Source organism: Harpia harpyja, chromosome 7 (assembly GCF_026419915.1).
Source record: "Harpia harpyja isolate bHarHar1 chromosome 7, bHarHar1 primary haplotype, whole genome shotgun sequence".
Classification (NCBI taxonomy): Eukaryota; Metazoa; Chordata; class Aves; order Accipitriformes; family Accipitridae; genus Harpia; species Harpia harpyja.
In genome coordinates this window covers 8,960,577-8,979,915 of record NC_068946.1, presented here as the reverse complement: position 1 = coordinate 8,979,915, position 19,339 = coordinate 8,960,577, and the positions used below count along the sequence as shown (strand labels likewise).

Here is a 19,339-nt window from a genome sequence, read left to right as displayed (position 1 = left end):
ATACTCACCCCAATATACACACCCTGGTATAGTCACCCTGATGGGCTTCCCCTGATAGACCCAGCCCAACATGCTCACCCTTACACCCACCCTGGTATAGTCACCCCAATGTGCTCACCCCAATATACCCACCCTGACATACTCAATGTTCTCCTGCTATACCCACCCTAATACACCCACCCTGATGTGCTCACCCCAACATACCCACTTTGATATACCCACCCCAATGTACTCACCCCATAAGCTCATCCCAATTTATGCATTCTGATGGGCTCACCGTCATATACCCACCCCAATATACCCACCCCAATGTGCTTACCCCAATATACTCACCCCAATATACTCACCCTGATGTGCTCACCCCAATATACGCACCCTAATATACCCACCCCAATGTGCTCACCCCAATATCTCACCCCAACATACTCACCCCAATATACCCACCCTGATGTGCTCACCCCAATATAGTCACCCCAATATACCCATTCCAATGGGCTCACCCCACTATATGCACCCCAATACGCTCACCCTCCTATAGCCCCACCCCTGCCGTGCCCACCCCGCCGTACACTCACCCCCTTTTCCCCTGCAGCTGCGCGCCTGGCTACACGGGTGACCCCACGGCGCGCGGGCAGGCGTGCGTCCCGGCGGGCTCCCGGCTCCCGCTGGCCGTCCGCATCCACCCGCCACGCACCACAGTGGCGCAGGGCAGCGCCGTCACCCTGCGGTGCCAGGCCAGCGGTGACCCCCCTTTCTATTACCACTGGGCGCGAGAAGATGGGCGACCCCTCCCCGAAGGTGCCCAGAGCCGGCGACAAGGTATTGGGTGGTTCAGGGAGGGGGGGGGACCATGGTGTCCCCAAGGTGGGGGGACGGGATGTGGGGTGTCACCCACGTGTCCCCCCCCAGGCGAGGAGCTGCACTTTGCCAGCATCCAGCCCTCTGAAGCCGGCGTCTACGTCTGCTCCTGCCGCAACCTACGGCACAGCAACACCAGCCGCGCCGAGGTCATTGTTACCGGTAGGTCGTTGTCACCGAGGTGGGGGACACACACACGGAGTGGGGGGACGAGCGGAGCTCAGCTTTCCCATCTCGGTGCAGAGACCCCCGGCAAACCCATCACCGTCACCGTGGAGGAGAAGCGGGTGCAGCGGGTGAAGCCTGGGGCCGATGTCACCTTTGTCTGCACTGCCAAGAGCAAGGTGAGCTGAGGGGGGGCACGGCGCAGCGGGGGGCACGTGGGCACCCTTGGGTGTACGTGGGGGTGTGCAGGGCATCGGGACACCCCTGGATGCCCACCTGGTCGCACAGGACACGTGAGCACCCTTGGGTGCCCGTGGGGCCATGCAGGGTACATGGGTGCCCATGGGGTCATGCAGGGCACAGGGACACCCTTGGGTGCCCATCCAGCCATACAGACCCCTCCAAACACCCTGGGGTGCCTACGTGGCTCTATGGGACACACCAACACCCCTGGGTGACCACCTCTCCCCTGCGGGTGCCCAGACGGGCATACAGCCACCCCCCCCATCCCCTCTTTCCCCAGCAGGTGCCCTGCCCCACTGCCTGCCCATCCCCATGGCCTCAGGCCTCTCCCTCTCTCCCCACCAGTCACCCGCCTACACCCTGGTATGGACGCGGCAGAACCACGGGACGTTGCCAGCCGGCGCCGTGGACTTCAACGGCATCCTCACCCTGCGCAATGTGCGGCCCGAGGACGCCGGTGTCTACGTCTGCACCGGCTCCAACATGCTGGACATGGACGAGGGCACTGCCACACTCTATGTCCAGGGTGAGCCCGCAGGGGTGCCCAGACGCCAGGGTGGTGGGCACACTCAGTGCCCAGACGCCGGGGTGATGGGCTCACTTGGTGCCTAGATGCTGGGGTAAGGGGCATGCTCGCCATGAAGATGCTGGAGCGATGGGCACAATCAGAACCCAGATGCCAGGGTGATGGGCACGCTCAGTGCCCAGATGCTGGGGTGATGGGCAGGCTTGGTGCCCAGCTGCCAGGGTGACAGGCATGCTCGGTGCCAAATCACTGGCACGATTGTGGCATGCTCACCAGCCAGATGCTGGGGTGATGGGCACGCTTGGTGCCCAGATGCCAGGGTGACAGGCATGCTCGGTGCCAAATCACTGGCACGATTGTGGCATGCTCACCAGCCAGATGCTGGGGTGATGGGCACGCTTGGTGCCCAGATGCCAGGGTGATGGGCTCACTCGGTGCCCAGACGCTGGGGCAATGGGCACACTCACCGCCCAGGTGTCAGGGCAATGGGTACGCTCACCACCTGTATACTGGGGTGGTGGGCACACTTGGCTCCCAGATGCTAGGGTGATGGCCTTGCTTGGCACCCAGACACGGGGGCGATGGGCAGGCTAGCCGCCCAGACGCTGGGGTGATGGGCACACTCCCCTGAGACCCGTGCCCTCTTGCAGCCCCCTCGAAGACTCAGATGTTTTATGGGCCCGTTGAGTTTATGGAGGGGCACAGACCGGGTAAGTCACGGCGGGGGGAGGTCCACGTGCTCCCCACCCCCCGCACCCGCTGCATGCCAGGGCTCCACTGCGCACCCCACCACCAGCCGTGCCACGCCACCCCCCTGCTTCCCACTGCCCCCACCAGCTGGGGCCAGTGCCATGGGGGGGCCCCGGCGAGCCCTGAGCTCTCCCCCTCCCCGGGTCTCACCACAGCCGGCACCGCCGCCGCCCCCACCGCCGCCGTGGAGCCGGCACAGCTGAGTGTGGCACCGGGGCAGCCGGCCGAGTTTCGCTGCGTGGTTGCCGGTAACCCCCCGCCCACTCTCGAGTGGCTCGGTAGGTGTCCGCCAGGGATGGGGGGGACACCAGCACCGGGCCTGGGGACACAGCTGTTGGGGGTGACACTGGGCCGTGTCCCCATAGGCACGCTGCCGCCGCGGGCGGTGGTCCATGGTGGGACGCTGCGTTTCAGCGCCGTTGAGCCCACTGACGAGGGGCACTACGCGTGTCGGGCGCGCAGCAGCGCCGGGCAGCACACGGCGCGGGCCTTCCTCCATGTGCAAGGTAAGTGTCGTTCCCATCATCCCGGTCATCCCTGTTGTCCCCATTGTCCTCATCGTCCATCCCCATCCCCATCATGCCATCATCTCCATCATCTCCCATCATCCTTGTCACCCCCGTTGTCCCCATCATCATCATCATCTGCATCATCCCTGTCACCCCCATCATCCCCATCACTGCTATCATCTACATCACCCCCATTGTCCTAATCATCCCTGTCACCCCTGTTGTCCCCATCATCCACGTCACCCCCATCATCCCCATCGTTCATATCCATCATCCCATTGTCCCCATCATCCCCATTGTCTGCATCATCCCCATCACCCCCACCATCACCATCACACTCGTCATCCCCATCATCCCTGTCATCTCCCATCGTCCATCCCCCTCATCCCCATCACTCCCACTGTCCCCATTGTCCCCATCATGTCACCCCCATTGTCTGTTACCCCCATCATCCCCATCACCCTCATTGTCCCCATCATCCCTGTCACCCCTATCATCTCCATCATCCTCTTCATCCCCCATCATCCCCATCACACCCATTGTTCCTATTGTCCCTCATCCCCCATCATTCCTGTCATCCCCATTGTCCCTCATCCCCCATCATCCCTGTCACACCCATTGTCTCCATTGTCCCTCATCCCATCATCCTCATCATCCCCATTGTCCCTCTCACCCCCTTTGTCCCTATTGTCCCTCATCCCCCCCATCATCCCCATCATCCTATCGTCCCCATCATCCTCATCTTCTGCATGACTCATGTCACCCCCATCGTCCCCATCACCCCCATTGCCCCCACCCCTCCAGCGCTGCCCTGACCCCCTACTTCCCACAGCTGCTGGCACACCCCGGGTGCAGGTGAGCCCAGAGCGGACGGAGGTGCAGGAGGGCTCCACGGTGCGACTCTACTGCCGGGTCTCGGGGTCACCCACCGCCACCATCACCTGGGAGAAGCAGGGGGGCACCCTACCGCCACAGGTGAGCCAGGTGCTGGCACCCTTGGGTGCTCCTGGGGGGATGTGGGTGCACCAAGGTTGCCTTTTACGCCCACCCTCATGCCGCAGTCCCGCGCTGAGCACGCCGACATCGCCACGCTGGTCATCCCCACCGTGACGGTGGCCGACGGTGGCATCTACCTCTGCGTGGGCACCAGCGCCGCCGGCACGGCCCGTGCCGCCATCGAGGTGGCAGTGGTGCCAGGTGAGGCTGGTGGGGGATGCCGGCGGGGTTCGGGGATGGGTTCAGGGGGCTGCAACCCACCCGTGTCCCCCCTTTTCCTCCCTGCAGGGACAGCACCGCCCGTCCGCATCGAGTCCTCGTCCCCATCTGTCACTGAGGGACAGACCCTGGACCTTGACTGCCTGGTGGCAGGATCTGGCCCCGCCACCGTGACGTGGTACAAGCGCGGTGGCTCCCTGCCCGCTGGCCACCAGGTAGGGCACAGGCAGCGCAGGCAGCGTGGGCAGCACCCCAAATCCTGCCCTGTCTCCTCCTATGTGACACCGATGCGTGTCCCCAACCCCAGGTTTCGGGGTCCCGGCTCCGTGTCCCCCACGTCACAGCGGCCGATTCAGGGGAGTATGTGTGCCGGGCGAGCTTGGGGACCACCGTGCGTGAGGCATCTGTCATTGTCACCGTCGTGGCTGGATCCGGCTCGTCCTACGGTGAGACCAGGCTCGGTGGCACAGTGGGGGACATGCTGGTCCCAGACGGGTGGTCACGGCTCCATCCTCCCCCCAGGGCCACCAGCTTCAGGTGTCCCTGTCCGGATTGAGGCGTCCTCATCCACCGTGGCCGAGGGACAGAGCCTGGACCTCAACTGCGTGGTGGCTGGGCAGGGACAGGCCACCGTCACCTGGTACAAGCGTGGGGGTTCCCTTCCAGCCAAGCACCAGGTAGGGGACACCAGAGGGGGATGTCACCAAGGGGGGTGGTTGGGGGTTGACCCACAGCCCCATGCAAGTTTAAGTGGCCCCATGCAAGCCCAGGTGGCCCAATACAAGCCCAGGTGGCCCATGCAGGCTTAGGTGGCCCCATGCAAGCTTAGGTGGCCTATGCAAACTCAACTGGCACTTTTGCAAGCCCAAGTGGCTCTATGCAAGCCCAGGTGGCACTTGTGCAAGCTTGGATGTTCCTGTGCAAGCCCAGTGGCCCCCATACAAGACCAAGTGGCCCCGTGCAAGCCCCAGCAGCCCCATGGTAGCCCAAATGGCCCCTGTGTCCCCCGTGTCCCCTCCCCACAGGTGTCCGGCTCCCGGCTGCGGCTGCTGCAGGTGACAGCAGCCGACTCGGGCGAGTACGTGTGCCGGGTGACCAGTGGGGCCACCAGCAAGGAAACCGCTGTCATGGTGACAATCCAGCCCAGCGGGGCCAGCGCCTACCGTGAGTGCGGACAGGGGGGTGACAGTGCCAGCGCGGGGGTCCCCATGTGCCATGGCACTGAGCCATGTCTCGTGTGCCCTTGCCGGTGGGACTCTGCCATGGTCACTGGTGTCACCCTCTTGTCTCGGTCCCCAGCCCCGGGCAGCACGACCCCCCTGCGCATCGAGTCCCCGTCCTCCGCCGTGGCCGAGGGCCAGACCTTGGACCTCAACTGCGTCATTGCCAGCCCCGCACAGGCCACCATCACCTGGTACAAGCGCGGGGGGTCCCTCCCAGCCAAGCACCAGGTAGGGGACATGGAGGGGGATGTCCCCAAAGGGGGTGGTGGGGATTGACCCAAGGCCCTGTGCAAGCCCAGGTGGCCCATTATAAGCCCTGGTGGCCCCATTCAAGCCCGAGTAGCCCATGCCAGCCCAGGTGTCCCATGCAAGCTCAAGTGACCCCATGGAAGCCCAGGTGGCCCATGCAAGCCCACATGGCCCCATGCAAGCCCCAGCAGCCCCACGGAAGCCCAAATGGTCCCTGTGTCCCCCATGTCCTGTCCCCGCAGGTGTCTGGCTCCCGGCTGCGGCTGCTGCAGGTGACAGCGGCCGACTCAGGCGAGTATGTGTGCCGGGTGACTAGCGGGGCCACCACCAAGGAAACCTCCATCATGGTGACAATCCAGCCCAGCGGGGCCAGCACCTACCGTGAGTGGGGACCGGGAGGGGACACGGGATGTTACCCATGGGTGGGTGGCACTGCCCTGTGGTGTATCCGGGTCTGGGATGAATCACTCCCCGGGGAAGCCACCCATGTGTGTGCCCATCCCGACTTCCCGGGCTCCTGGTGTCCGTTGGAGGGTCACACGTGGTGGTGACCACGGTCTCTAACCTGTCTCGGTCCCCAGCCCCAGGCAGCACAACCCCCCTGCGCATCGAGTCCTCGTCCTTGTCATCGCCCGTGGCCGAGGGCCAGACCCTGGACCTCAACTGCGTCATTGCCAGCCCTGCACAGGCCACCGTCACCTGGTACAAGCGCGGGGGGTCCCTCCCGGCCAAGCACCAGGTAGGTGCTTCACCAGGAGGGAGATGTCCCCCAGGGGGTGGTTGGGGTTGACCCATGGCTCTGTGCAAGCCCAAGTAGCCCTGGTGGCCCCTTACAAGCCCTGGTGGCCCATGCAAGCCCAAGTGACCCCATGCAAGTCCAGGTGGCCCTGTGCAAGCTCGAGTGGCCTTGTGCAAGCCCAGATGGCCCTGTGCAACCGATGATGGCCCCTTGCAAGCTTGAGTGGTCCCAGTGACCCATGTCCTGTCCCCGCAGGTGTCTGGCTCCCGGCTGCGGCTACTGCAGGTGACAGCGGCTGACTCGGGCGAGTACGTGTGCCGGGTGACCAGTGGGGCCACCACCAAGGAAATCTCCATCATGGTGATGGTCCAGCCCAGCGGGGCCAGCACCTACCGTGAGTGGGGACCGGGAGGGGACAGGGGACCGGAGGACCATGCTACGGTTCTTGAGGTGACCCTTCCATCTCTGTCCCCAGCCATTGGTGTCACCCCCCCTGTGCGCATCGAGTCCTCATCCTCCTCCGTGGCTGAGGGACAGACCCTGGACCTCAACTGCATCGTGGCCAGGCAGGGACAGGCCACCATCACCTGGTACAAGCGCGGGGGGTCCCTTCCAGCCAAGCACCAGGTAGGGACACCAGAGGAGCGTTTTGGGATGGAAAAGGGATTTTTGGGGGGTTTTGAGGGGTTTGTGTCCCCCTTCTCATGTGTGTCACCCCCGCCAGGTGTCAGGCACCCGCCTGCGCATCCCCCAGGTGACGGCGGCCGATTCAGGGGAGTACGTGTGCCGGGTGACATCGGGTGGTGTCACGCACGAGACATCCCTCATCGTTACCATCCAGACCGGCGCTGGCTCCTCTTATGGTACCGGGGATGGGTGGGAGGTGACATGGGGACACGATGGGGACACGGTGGCTGCCCCCGCTGACCCCATTGCTATTCCCAGCCGTCGGCGTCACGCCACCAGTGAGGATCGAGACCTCGTCCGCTGCCGTCACCGAGGGACAGACCCTGGACCTCAACTGCATGGTGGCAGGACAGGGTCACCCCCATGTCACCTGGTACCGGCGTGGGGGGGCTCTGCCCCCCAACAGCCAGGTGGGATGCCAGGGAGGTGGCATCACCCCGCAGGGCACAGCCCCACGTCAGCCACTGATGTGTCCCCAACTTCTCCTCTCCAGGTGTCGGGGACCCGCCTGCGCCTCGTCCAGGTGGCGGTGGCTGATTCAGGGGAGTATGTGTGCCGGGTGACCCTGGGGACCGTCACGCAGGAGGCATCTGTCATCGTCACCGTGCCCGGTGGCATGGGCACCTACTACCGTGAGTGCGAGCAAGAAGGCAGTGCTTGGGGACAGACGGGTGCCACCTCGGTGACAAATGTCCCCTTTCCCTGTCCCCCCCAGCCTCCAGAGTGTCCCAGCCCCTCCGCATCGAGTCCTCGTCCTCGGCCATCGCTGAGGGACAGATCCTGGATCTCAATTGCGTGGTGGCAGGATCCGGCCCCGCCACTGTGACGTGGTACAAGCGCGGTGGCTCCCTGCCCACCAGCCACCAGGTAGGGCACAGAGGGCGTTCACCCTGAATTTGTGTCATCCCCTGCTCTCTGGCACTGACTTGTCCCCAAATTGTCCCCTCCAAGGTGTCAGGCACCCGCCTGCGCATCCCCCAGGTGACAGCAGCCGATTCGGGGGAGTATGTGTGCCGGGTGACATCGGGCGGCGTCACGCAGGAGACGTCTCTCATCGTCACTATCGATGATGGAGCCAACCCATCCCACCGTGAGTGCCACCCTTCAGGGGACAGGTCCCCTCTGGTGCCAGAGACCGGTGGGGATGTTTACCCTTAACTCTGTCCGCACAGCCACTGGCGTCGCACCGCCCATCCGCATCGAGTCCTCAGCATCCTCTGTCACTGAGGGACAGACCCTGGACCTGGACTGTGTGGTGGCTGGACAGGGACAGGCCACCATCACCTGGTACAAGCGTGGTGGGTCCCTCCCGGCCAAGCACCAGGTAGGTGGGGACAGGGGCAGGGTGGGGGACAGTGGCCATGGGTGGCCGGTTGATGCCACCACCCCCTGCCATGTGTCCCCAGGTTTCGGGGTCCCGCCTGCGGCTGTCACAGCTCTCGGTGGCCGATTCGGGGGAGTATGTGTGCCGGGCAGACACAGGCAGCGTCTCCCGCGAGGCCACCATCACTGTCACCGTCACCTCCCGTGACAGCTCCAGCTACCGTGAGTGTGGTCACAGGGCGAGGGAGGATGCCGGGGGGAGATGGGGGACATGGGTGACCTTGGTGGCTTCCCTGTCCCTTTGTCCCTGCAGGTCTGCAGAGCCCCATCATCTCCATCGACCCGCACAGCATGGCAGTGGCACCAGGCGAGGATGCCACCTTCAAGTGCCGTGTCCACGACGGTGCCCGGCCTGTCAACGTCACTTGGCGGATGGGACCTGGCCAACATCTCCAAGGTATGGTGGTCCCCAGGGTGGCCCCGGCGCGGTCCCCAGGGTGGCCCTGGTGTTGATGGCTCCTCCTTGTCCAGACAACGTGAAGATCAGCACCAATGGCTCGGTCATCTCCATCACCGGCGCCCACGTGGGCAACCAGGGTGCCTACCACTGCGTGGCCTCCAACCGCTTCGGCGTCGCCAGCAGCGTCGTCAACCTCCTGGTGCAAGGTGCGAGGTGGCCGGGGTGGCCCTGTCCCTGTCCCCATGTGCTCCAGATGCCCCCAGGGTGGTGGTGTCCCTATCGCCATCCCCATGTTGGTGTCTCCCGTGTGCTGCAGATGCCCCTAGGGTGGTGATATCCCCGTCCCCATGTCCTCTGTGTGCTCCAGGTGCCCCCAGGGTGGTGGTGTCCCTGTCCCTGTCCCCATGCTGGTGTCCTCCATGTGCTCCAGATACCCCTGGGGTGATCATGTCCCCATGCCCGTGTCGTCTCCATGCTTCAGGTGCTCCTGGAGTGGTGGTGCCCATGTCCCCATACTGATGTCCTCCAGGTGCCCCTGGGGTTGTGATGTCCCCATCTCCATGCTGATGTCCTCCATGGGCTCCAGATGCTCCTGGGATGGTTGTGTCCCCATCCTCATTTCCATCATGTGCTCCAGATGCTCCTAGGGTGGTGGTGTCCCTGTCCCCATCCCCCATCCCCATGCTGATGTCCTCCCCATGCTCCAGGTGCCCCCAGGGTGATGCTGTCCCCGTTGCCATGCTAACGTCCTTAGTGGTGGTATCCTCATCCCCACACTGATGTCCTCCTCCTTCTCCAGGTGCCCCCACAGTGTCAGTGATGCCACCGGGCCCCGTGACGGTGAAGGAGGGCAAATCCCTCAGCCTGGAGTGCCTTGGCCGGGGTGAACCACGGCCACTGGTGCGGTGGAGCCGGCTGGGCTCCCGGCAGAAGGTGGAACACCAAATGCTGCTGCACATGGATAGCCAGGCCATCCTGCAGGTGAGCGGGGCACCCTGGGGTGCCGCGGGGATCTGGTGGGTGCCCAGTGCTCACCATGCACCCTGTCCCTCACCACACAGCTCTCACCGGCCAAGCCAGAGCACGCCGGGACCTACGTCTGCACGGCGCACAGCGCCTTGGGTTCAGCACAAGCCCGGGTGGACGTCAATGTGGAGACGGCACAGCGGCACCCTGGTGCCCCCGAGGTCACCGCGCCACCCGCTGTCACCGTGGTGGCCGGGGACACCGCCACGCTGCACTGCACAGCCAGAGGTACAGGGAGGATGGAGGATGGTGGTGGAGGAGGGGTATCCTGACATGGTACTCTGACGCCACGGTGATGGGCACTGGCACTGCCTGTAGGCGAGCCGGCGCCCCGGATCGAGTGGTCGAAGCTGCGGGCACCCCTGCCCTGGCAGCACCGGGTGGTGAACGGCAGCTTGGTCATCCCCCGCGTTGCACAGCAGGACTCGGGCCAGTACATCTGCAATGCCAGCAGCCCTGCTGGCTTCGCTGAGGTCTTCATCACCCTCGACGTGGAGAGTAAGGGGGTAGTGGGATTTGGGGTTCCCCTGGGTCCCTGCTGCCATCTCCACTGTCACCTTCGCCCCTGCTGTTGCCATCACCAATCCTTGGCTCCTCTCCGTCCTTCCTCTGCACATGGCCATCTCCATCACCGTTCCCACCCTCCCATCCAGCCCTTCCTCATGGATCCATCCTCACTCCATCCCAGCACTCATCCTCCTCTCCATCTCCTCTCAAGCTCCTTCATCCAGCCCTTCCCATGGATGTGTCTATCCACTTGTCCCATCCCTGTGCACATCCATCTCTACTTCTGCTCTGTCCTCCATCCATCCCCTATTCATGGATCCGTCCATCACTCAGCCATCCCAGCTCACACCCATGTCTCCATCTCCTCTCACGCCTCTCCATCCACCCCTTCCTGGTGGATTCATCCATCACTCAGCCATCCCAGTACATGCCCATCTCTCCATCTCCTAACTCCTCCATCCACCCCTTCCTGGTGGATTCATCCATCACTCAGCCATCCCAGTACATGCCCATCTCTCCATCTCCTAACTCCTCCATCTACCCCTTCCTGGTGGATTCATCCATCACTCAGCCATCCCAGTCCATGCCCATCTCTCCATCTCCTAACTCCTCCATCCATCCCTTCCTCGTGGATTCATCCATCTCTGGTCCATCCCAACACACACCCACCACCATCTCCACCCAGACCCTCCCACCGATGCCCTCCTCGCCCTGTTGACCCATTCATTGCCCCATCCCGGCTGCGGTCGGGTGCTGATGGTACCGGCCGTTCCCTGCAGCACCACCGTATGCCACCAGCCTGCCGGAGGACACCGCGGTGCGTGCCGGTGATGCGCTGCAGGTGCAGTGCCTGGCCCATGGCACCCCGCCGCTGGTCTACACTTGGGACAAGGTCAACGGCAGCCTCTCGGCACGCGCCATCTACCGCGCCGGCCTCCTCCGCATCAGCCCAGCCTTGCCCGCCGACGCCGGCACCTACCGCTGCCTTGTCACCAACCGCGTCGGCACCGCCGAGACCTTCGCACGCGTGGCTGTCCATGGTGAGCCCCCCCTCAATGGGGATGCCACACGCTGGGGATGCCTGTGCCGCCAGGTACCATCAGGGCTTTGCATCCCCCCCAGGTGATGCCGGTGACAGTGGGGACGCCGGCAGCGGTCCCTTGACAGTACAGGTGACACCGGGGAGCCTCGTCAAGGGGGTGGGTGGCACCGCCGAATTTGCCTGCACTGTCTCGGGGGACCCCCGGGCACGTCTGGAGTGGCTGAAGGATGGCGGGGAGCTGCCCCCCACCCACAGCGTGCGGGACGGGGTGCTGCGGTAAGGAGTGGGGGATGGGGCAGTGGGATCACCCCCCACCTGCTCCCCCCGTGGGGTCCCACACCCCGGCTGTGTCCCCGCAGGATACCGGAGCTGGCGTGGGGGGCACAGGGGGTGTACGTGTGCCAGGCCAGCGCCCCAGGCGGGCAGGCGGAGGACAGGGCCACCCTCACCGTCCAGGGTAGGAGCAGCACCCATGCACCGGGGGACGCGGGCACCCCCCAACCTGTCCCCCATGAACACTGGCACGCTGGGACCCGCCATTTCCCCAGACCCAGGGGCACCTGCTGACCCATCCCCCCATCCCCATGGGCACCCCGGTGCCCCCATTTCCCCACACCTATGGGCACCCTGGTACCCTCCATCTCTCCCCCCACCCCCACGCACCCCAATATCCCCTATTTCTTCCCCTGCCCATGGGCACCCAAATAGCCACCTATTTTTCCGCATGCCCACAGACACCCCAACACCCCCAATCTCTCCCTGTGCCTGCAGACACCCCAACACACCCAATCTCTCCCCATGCCCGAGGGCACCCCGATACCTCCAATCTCTCCCCATGCCTGTGGGCACCCCAATACCCTCAATCTCTCCTCACACCCATGAGCACCCTGGTACCCCCCATCTCTCCCCATGCCCATGAGTACCCCGATACCCCAAATCTCTCCCCATATGGGCACCCCAACACCTCCAAACTCTTCCCATGCCCATGAGGACCCCATTTCTCCCCATCTCTCACTCCTCCGGTTGGCACCCCAGACCACGATGCCTCTCCCATGCCAGGGGGGCACCCCAAAACCCCGCTGTCCCCCCCTCCAAGCTCTCCCCAGGGCCCTGATCAACATCCGGACGGCGGTGCAGACAGTGCTGGCAGGGACGGCGGTGGAGCTGGAGTGCCTGGGCTTGGGTGAACCCCGTCCCCACGTTACCTGGAGTAAAGTGGGGGGCCGTATCCGACCCGGGGTGCTGGTCCGCGCCGGCACCCTCACCATTGAACGGGTAGAACGGGCAGACGCCGGGCAGTACCGCTGCACTGCCACCAACAGTGTGGGCACCGTCCAGTCCCACGTCATCCTCCACGTGCAAGGTGAGGATGGGGACACGAAGCTGGGGACACACAGACGGTGTCACCACGGGGTGGTGACACCTCCGTGCATCCCCAGCCGCCCCCCAAATCGCCGGGCAGCCGGAGGTGAAGGAGGTCTCGGTGGGTTCGGCAGCTGTTTTGCCCTGCTTGGCATCCGGCTTCCCGGTGCCGGAGATCACCTGGAGTAAGGTGAGATGGAGGGATGCAGGGATGGGGGTGCAGGGTGGGGGGTGGGGCCACCCTATGGGTGCTGACCCCCCCACCCCGCTCTGCCGCAGCTGGAAGGGGAGCTGCCGGTAGGTGCCAAGGCAGAAGGGAACGTCCTGACGCTGCCAGGTGTGCGCCATGAGGACGCCGGTGTCTACGCCTGCGCCGCAGCCAACCACCGCGGCCAGGAGACAGCTTACTATGTCCTTAAGGTCCGAGGTGAGGATGGTCGGACGGACAGATGGATGGACGGGGTGTTGGTGGGAGGGGGGTGATGTACCCCAACCTCTCCTGACCCCCCCATCCCCACAGAGCGCCTGGTCCCCTATTTTGGGCAGACGCCCCGCTCCTTCCTCCCCCTGCCCACCATCAAGGATGCTTACAAGAGGTTCGAGATCCTCATCACCTTCCGACCTGACGCTGCTGATGGTGAGCGCCGACGGGACCCCTGTGTCCCCCCATGTGTCCCCCCCATGTCCCCTCTATGTCGCCTCCATCGTCTCCTCCTCCCTTCCCTCTCCATCCCTCCCTCCATCCTCCCCTCTTCCTCCTTTAGCTCCCATTCTCTATTCAACCAAGCTCCCCCCCAACTTCTGGGGGGTTTCTCCTCCATCCCGGGGGTGTTTTGGGGTTCCTCAGGATGTGATCCACACCCCCCCGGGGTGAGCACCATCCTGCCTGACCCACCGCCACCCTGCAGGGCTTCTCCTCTACAACGGGCAGCGGAAAAACAGCGGTGCCGACTTCATCTCCTTCGGTTTGGTGGGTGGCCGCCCCGAATTTAGGTGAGACCCATGAATGGGTGCTATAGGAGGAGGGGGGAGATGGGTGCCAGCACCCACCCACACCTGTTGTACCCCCAAAAAATAAGGTTTGATGCCGGTTCGGGCATGGCCACCATCCGGCATCCGACGCCGCTGCGGTTGGGCGAGTACCACACCGTCCGTCTCCTCCGCAACCTCACCCGGGGTTCGCTGGCGCTGGACGGGCACCCCCCAGTTAACGGGACCTCCCAGGTATCTTGGGGGGGGTGATGTGTATTGGGTGGGGGTCAGGGTGCTGGAGGTGGTGCCCACCCACTTGTGCCCACAGGGGAAGTTTCAAGGGCTGGATCTGAACGAGGAGCTGTACCTGGGGGGGTACCCTGATTTTGGTACCGTGGCTAAGACAGGGCTCAGCCGTGGTTTTATGGGTGAGTGATGGGTTTTTGGGGGGCACCGGGGTGGGGGGCTGAGCGCCATGTCACCCCCATCTCCATCCCTCCGCAGGCTGCGTACGCCAGCTCCGCATCCAAGGGGAGGAGGTGGCCTTTGGGGACATGGACCTGCAGGCGCACGGTGTCACCAGTTGTCCCACTTGCCAGGACCGGCCGTGCCAGGTGAGGATGGTGGGGGTGATGCCCACCCATCCCCACCTATCCCCACCCACTGCTGATGCCCATGTCATCCCCCCCTAGAACGGTGGCGTGTGCCAGGACGCCGAGAGCGGCACCTACGTCTGCCGTTGTCCCCACGGCTTCACCGGCAGCAACTGCGAGTACTCGCAGGCTTTGCATTGTCACCCAGGTAGGTGCCCGCCCCACGGGGATGTCACCCCAGTGTCCCTCCCCGGATGGGTGCTCATCGCTTGTCACCCTACAGAGGCGTGCGGGGCTGATGCCACCTGCGTCAACCGGCCAGACGGGCAGGGCTATACCTGCCGCTGCCACCTGGGCAAGGCTGGGGAGAGGTGCACTGAGGGTAAGCGCAGCCGGGGACACAGGGACAGGGCTGGCACCGCACTGGGGACATGGGCACGGGGTGGGCACTGCCCCAGGGAGATGGGCATGGGGCTGGGACAACCCTGGGGAGATGGGGACATGGCTGGGGGCTACCCTGGGGACGCAGGCACGGGGTTGGCAGCACCCTGATGACAGCGCCATGAGGCTGGGTACTATACCAGGGAGATGGGCACAGGGCTGGGGACCACCCCGGGGCACGGACATAGGGCTGGGGACCACCCTGGGGACACGGGCAGAGGGCTGGGACCATCCCAGGGAGATGGGCATGGGGCTCGGTACCACCATGGGGAGATGGGCACAGGGTTGGCACCACCCTGGGGACACAGACATGGGGCTGGGGACCACCACAGTGAGATGGGCACAGGGCTGAGACCACCCTAGGGACACAGGCACGATGGGGACAGGGGATTAGGTACCATGTGGGGAGGTGGGCATCATGTGATGGAGATGGGCCATTGGGTGCCATCCCAGGGAGATGGGCGTGATGGGGATGGGGGATTTGGGACCACCCTGGGGACACAAGCTGAGGAGCACCCTGGGGAGATGGGCATGGATCTGGGTACCACCCTGGGGACACGAGAATGGGGCTGACGCCACCCTGGGGAGACGGGCACGGAGCTGGGGACCACCAGAGATGGGCAGGGACTGGGACTACCCTGGGGAGATGGGCACCATGGGGATGGAGATTTGGGTCCCACCCTGGGGAGATGGGCACCATGGGGATGGAGGTTTGGGTCCCACCAGCCGGGCACTGATTTGGGGGTGCCACAGGCGAGGCAGTGAGCGTGCCATCCTTCGGCGAGGCGGGTGCCTTCGTCTCCTACCCGCCCCTCACCAACGTCCACCATGAGCTGCGGGTGGAAGCCGAGTTCTTGCCACTGGCACCCGACGGGCTCCTGCTCTTCAGCGCCGGCAAAGCTGCCCCCGTTGAGGACTTTGTCGCCTTGGCCATGGCCGGTGGCCACCTTGAGTTCCGCTACGAGCTGGGCTCAGGTGGGCTGGCACGGTGATGGGGGTCCTGGTGGCACTGCGGGGGGCCTGGTGGCACTGGGAACCCAGGTATAGGTGGGGTGGCCTGGCATTACTGGGGTCCACTGGCATCATAGGGGTCCCTGAGCCGCAGCAGGGTCCCCTGGCACCACTGGAGTCCCCAAGTGTCACTAGGGTCCCTTGGTGTCATTGGGGTCTCCAGGCATCACTGGCATCCCTTGGCATCATTGGGGTTCCCAAGCGTCACCAGGGGCCTTTGGCATCATTGGGGTCCCCAGGCATCACTTGGGTCCCAGGTGTTGCCAGGGTCCCTGAGCATCACTGGGCTCCCCCCAGCATCACTGGCTTTCCCTTGGGGTCCCCAGGCAACACTGGGGCCCCCAGCATCACTGGGGTCACCTGGTGTCACTTGGGTCCCCTGGCAGCACATCACTGGGTTCCCTTGGTGACACTGGCATGCCCAGGCTGTGGCAGTGTCCCTGGGCATCACCAGGGTCCCCAAATGTCACCAGGGTGCCCTGATGTCGCTGGGGTCCCTTGGTGTCACTGGGGTCCCCTGGCATTACATCCCTGGGATCCCCTGCTGTCACCTGGGGCCCCAGGCACTGCCAGTGTCCCCATGGATCACCGTCACACCACCGGGGTCCCCTGGCATCACTTTGGTCCCCAGATACTGCCAGGGTCCCCTGGGCATCAGTGGGGTCCCCTGTCACCACTGGGGTCCCCAAGCACCACTGGGGTCCCCCAGCATCACCCAGTGCACCTCTCAGGTCCCCAAGCATCCCTGGTGTCCCCCGGTGTCCCCCAGCCCCCCGTGATGCCACCATCAAATCCCCACAGGCCTGGCAGTTCTCCGCAGCACCGAGCCGGTGACGCTTGGCCGCTGGCACCGGGTGACGGCCCGAGCGGGTTCACAAGGACGGGACGTTGGTGGTGGATGACGCCGCCCCGGTGAAACGCTCTTCGCCCGGCAAGAGCCAAGGTCTCAACCTACGCACACCCCTTTATTTGGGGGGCACCGAACCCCCCCTGCGCCCTCCAACCAACGCCTCCTTCCGGGGCTGCATCGGAGAGGTGAGACACCCCTCGTCCCCCCCCCAAAAGCCTGTCCTGGACATCTGGGTCCCCTCGGTGGGAGACGGGGGGGCCGGGGTCCCCTCGGCAGGGGTTGGGAGGGTCAGGGATTGACACCCCCCCCCTTGGTGTGTCCCCCTCGCCCCAGGTCTCCATCAATGGGAAGAAGGTGGATTTGTCCTACAGCTTTCTGCGGAGCAGGGGCGTGGGGCAGTGCGGGCAGAGCTCGCCCTGCCTGCAGGCTGCCTGCCTGCACGGGGGTCGCTGCCTGCCCCTGCCTGCAGGCAGCCCCGGCAGCCCTGCCTACCGCTGCCTCTGCCCACCCGGCTTCAGCGGTGAGTCCCGCGGGGTGCTGACACGCGTGTGCGGTTTGCAGGTGTGCGCTGTGGGCGGTTGGTGTGCGTGCGTGTGCACGGCGCGCGCGTGCGGTGCATGCATGCCGAGCACGTGGGTGGACTGGGCGTGCAAGCATGTGGGCTGCGCGTGCATGCGTGCTGCATATGGGGGTGTGCCGTGCACGCACGTGCACGTGTGCGTGTGTGCTGCGCATCCATGTGCACTGTGCAGGCCAGCGTGTACGCTGTACGTGCATGTGTGCCGTGCGTGCATGTGGGCTGCATATTGTGTGTGCTGCGCATGCACGCACACTGTGCATGTACGTGTGCATGTGTGTGCTGTGCGTGCATGCACACTGTGCATACATGCGTGCTGCACATGCATGTGTGCTGCGGTGCAGGCATGCAGTTTGCAAGCGGGTGCATCTGCATGCGTGTGTGTGTAGTGTGCAGTGCGTGCATGTGCTGTGCATGCGTGTATGTGTAGAGTGTGCGTGCAGGTGCTGTGCATGCATGGGTGCTGTGCACACCTGTGTGCACTGCGGGTGCAGTTTGCACGTGTGTGCATCTGCTGCACATGTGTGCAGTGTGCACTGTGTGCATCTGCTGTGCATGTGCTGTGCGTGCATGTGCGGTGTGTGCAGTTGGCATGCGTGCGTGCTATGCACAGGCTGCAGTTTGCACATGTGTGCATCTGCCGTGCATGCATGTATCTGCATGTATCTGTGTGCAGTTTGCACGTGTGCACGGCATGTGCGAGTGTGTACTGTGGGTGCTGTGCATGCATGCACGTGCGTGCACAGGTGCGGTGTGTGCGTGCGTGCACTGTGCATGCACGCGCACTCCTCGTGTGCATGCTCACTTTGCATGTGTGTGTGCGTGCAAGGGCAAACCTCGGGGCAGCAGGTCAGCCGAGGGCCCCTGACCATCCTCGCGCCCACCCGCATCACCCGGTGTCACCTTCCTTGTCCCCAGGGCCACGCTGCGAGCGGGAGGAGGACCGCTGCCTGCACCGCAACCCCTGCCTGCACGGCGGCACCTGCAAGGGCAACGCCTGCTTCTGCCCACAGGGCTACACCGGTCCCTACTGCCAGCACAGTGAGTCGGGGGACACTTGGGGACACTTGGGGACATGGGGGGGACATGTGCCACCCCGTCCCCAACCCCCCTTCACCCGCAGGCTTGGCGCTAGCGGAGCTGGAGCAGGACTGGCAGGAAGGCAGCGGGGGCGGCGGTAGGTACCTGCACCCACTTCCCCCCCTTTTTGCACCCAAAGGTGGGGCCGTGGGTGTGGCAGCTGGGCATGGTCCCCCCCTTATCCCCCCCTTTCTGCCCACAGACGCCCCCGGACAGTTCAGCGCCGCTTTCCGGGACGGCTCCTACCTGGCCCTGCCCAGTCACCTCTTTCCCCGTGGGTGAGTGACGCCGGGGACAGGGTACCCCCGAGCAGGGTGCTGCACCCCCCGAGCAGGGTGCCACACCCCCACCCCGGCAATGCACCCTGCCCGGGGTGCTGCACCCTTCTTGGGGTGCTGCAACCTCCCTGGGTAGTTGCACCCTTTTTTAAGGCATTGCACCACTTCCTGCAGCGTTGCACCCTGACTGCAGCATTGCACCCATCGCAGTGTTGCACCCATCGCAGCATTGCACCCTTCCCATGGTGTTGCACTCATTGCAGCATTGCACCCGTTGCAGCGTTGCACCCATCGCAGTGTTGCACCCATCACAGCATTGTACCCTTCCTGCAGTATTGCACCCAATGCAGCATTGCACCCAGCACAGCATTGCACCGATTGCAGTGTCGCGCCCATCACAGCATTGCACCCCTTCCCATGCCATCACACCCTTCTAGGGTGCTGCACCCCTTTCTGCAGCATTGCACCTACTCCAGCATTGTACTTTTCCCACTGTGTTGCACCCATCATGGCGCTGCACCCCCCCCCAGGGTGCTGCACCCCTTCCAGCAGCGTTGCACCCATTGCGATGTTGCACCCATCTCAGCATTGCACCCTTGCCATGGTGTTGCACCCATTGCAGCATTGCATACTTCCTGGGGTGCTGCACCCTT

The 19,339-nt window shown here is 64.4% G+C and overlaps 1 protein-coding gene across 1 annotated transcript in view; it reads left to right on the top strand.

Moving 5' to 3' along the window:
* Positions 1–19,339, top strand: part of HSPG2 (heparan sulfate proteoglycan 2) — a 40,299-nt gene that overhangs the window by 18,866 nt on the left and 2,094 nt on the right. Inside the window, 50 exon segments of the mRNA XM_052792563.1 lie at positions 593–819; positions 910–1,020; positions 1,102–1,202; positions 1,612–1,792; positions 2,443–2,502; positions 2,698–2,820; positions 2,908–3,048; positions 3,884–4,026; positions 4,113–4,248; positions 4,336–4,481; positions 4,574–4,712; positions 4,789–4,943; positions 5,292–5,430; positions 5,566–5,717; positions 5,981–6,119; positions 6,320–6,477; positions 6,733–6,871; positions 6,953–7,104; positions 7,202–7,340; positions 7,423–7,574; positions 7,658–7,796; positions 7,880–8,031; positions 8,116–8,254; positions 8,337–8,488; positions 8,571–8,709; positions 8,801–8,944; positions 9,019–9,153; positions 9,747–9,928; positions 10,009–10,201; positions 10,292–10,471; positions 11,260–11,520; positions 11,603–11,798; positions 11,882–11,979; positions 12,619–12,885; positions 12,962–13,074; positions 13,164–13,311; positions 13,405–13,521; positions 13,793–13,877; positions 13,964–14,108; positions 14,185–14,284; positions 14,361–14,470; positions 14,549–14,657; positions 14,733–14,831; positions 15,644–15,865; positions 16,703–16,764; positions 16,766–16,936; positions 17,085–17,271; positions 18,247–18,369; positions 18,452–18,505; positions 18,611–18,686. Of these exon segments, the coding sequence (XP_052648523.1) occupies positions 593–819; positions 910–1,020; positions 1,102–1,202; positions 1,612–1,792; positions 2,443–2,502; positions 2,698–2,820; positions 2,908–3,048; positions 3,884–4,026; positions 4,113–4,248; positions 4,336–4,481; positions 4,574–4,712; positions 4,789–4,943; positions 5,292–5,430; positions 5,566–5,717; positions 5,981–6,119; positions 6,320–6,477; positions 6,733–6,871; positions 6,953–7,104; positions 7,202–7,340; positions 7,423–7,574; positions 7,658–7,796; positions 7,880–8,031; positions 8,116–8,254; positions 8,337–8,488; positions 8,571–8,709; positions 8,801–8,944; positions 9,019–9,153; positions 9,747–9,928; positions 10,009–10,201; positions 10,292–10,471; positions 11,260–11,520; positions 11,603–11,798; positions 11,882–11,979; positions 12,619–12,885; positions 12,962–13,074; positions 13,164–13,311; positions 13,405–13,521; positions 13,793–13,877; positions 13,964–14,108; positions 14,185–14,284; positions 14,361–14,470; positions 14,549–14,657; positions 14,733–14,831; positions 15,644–15,865; positions 16,703–16,764; positions 16,766–16,936; positions 17,085–17,271; positions 18,247–18,369; positions 18,452–18,505; positions 18,611–18,686 (7,131 nt within the window).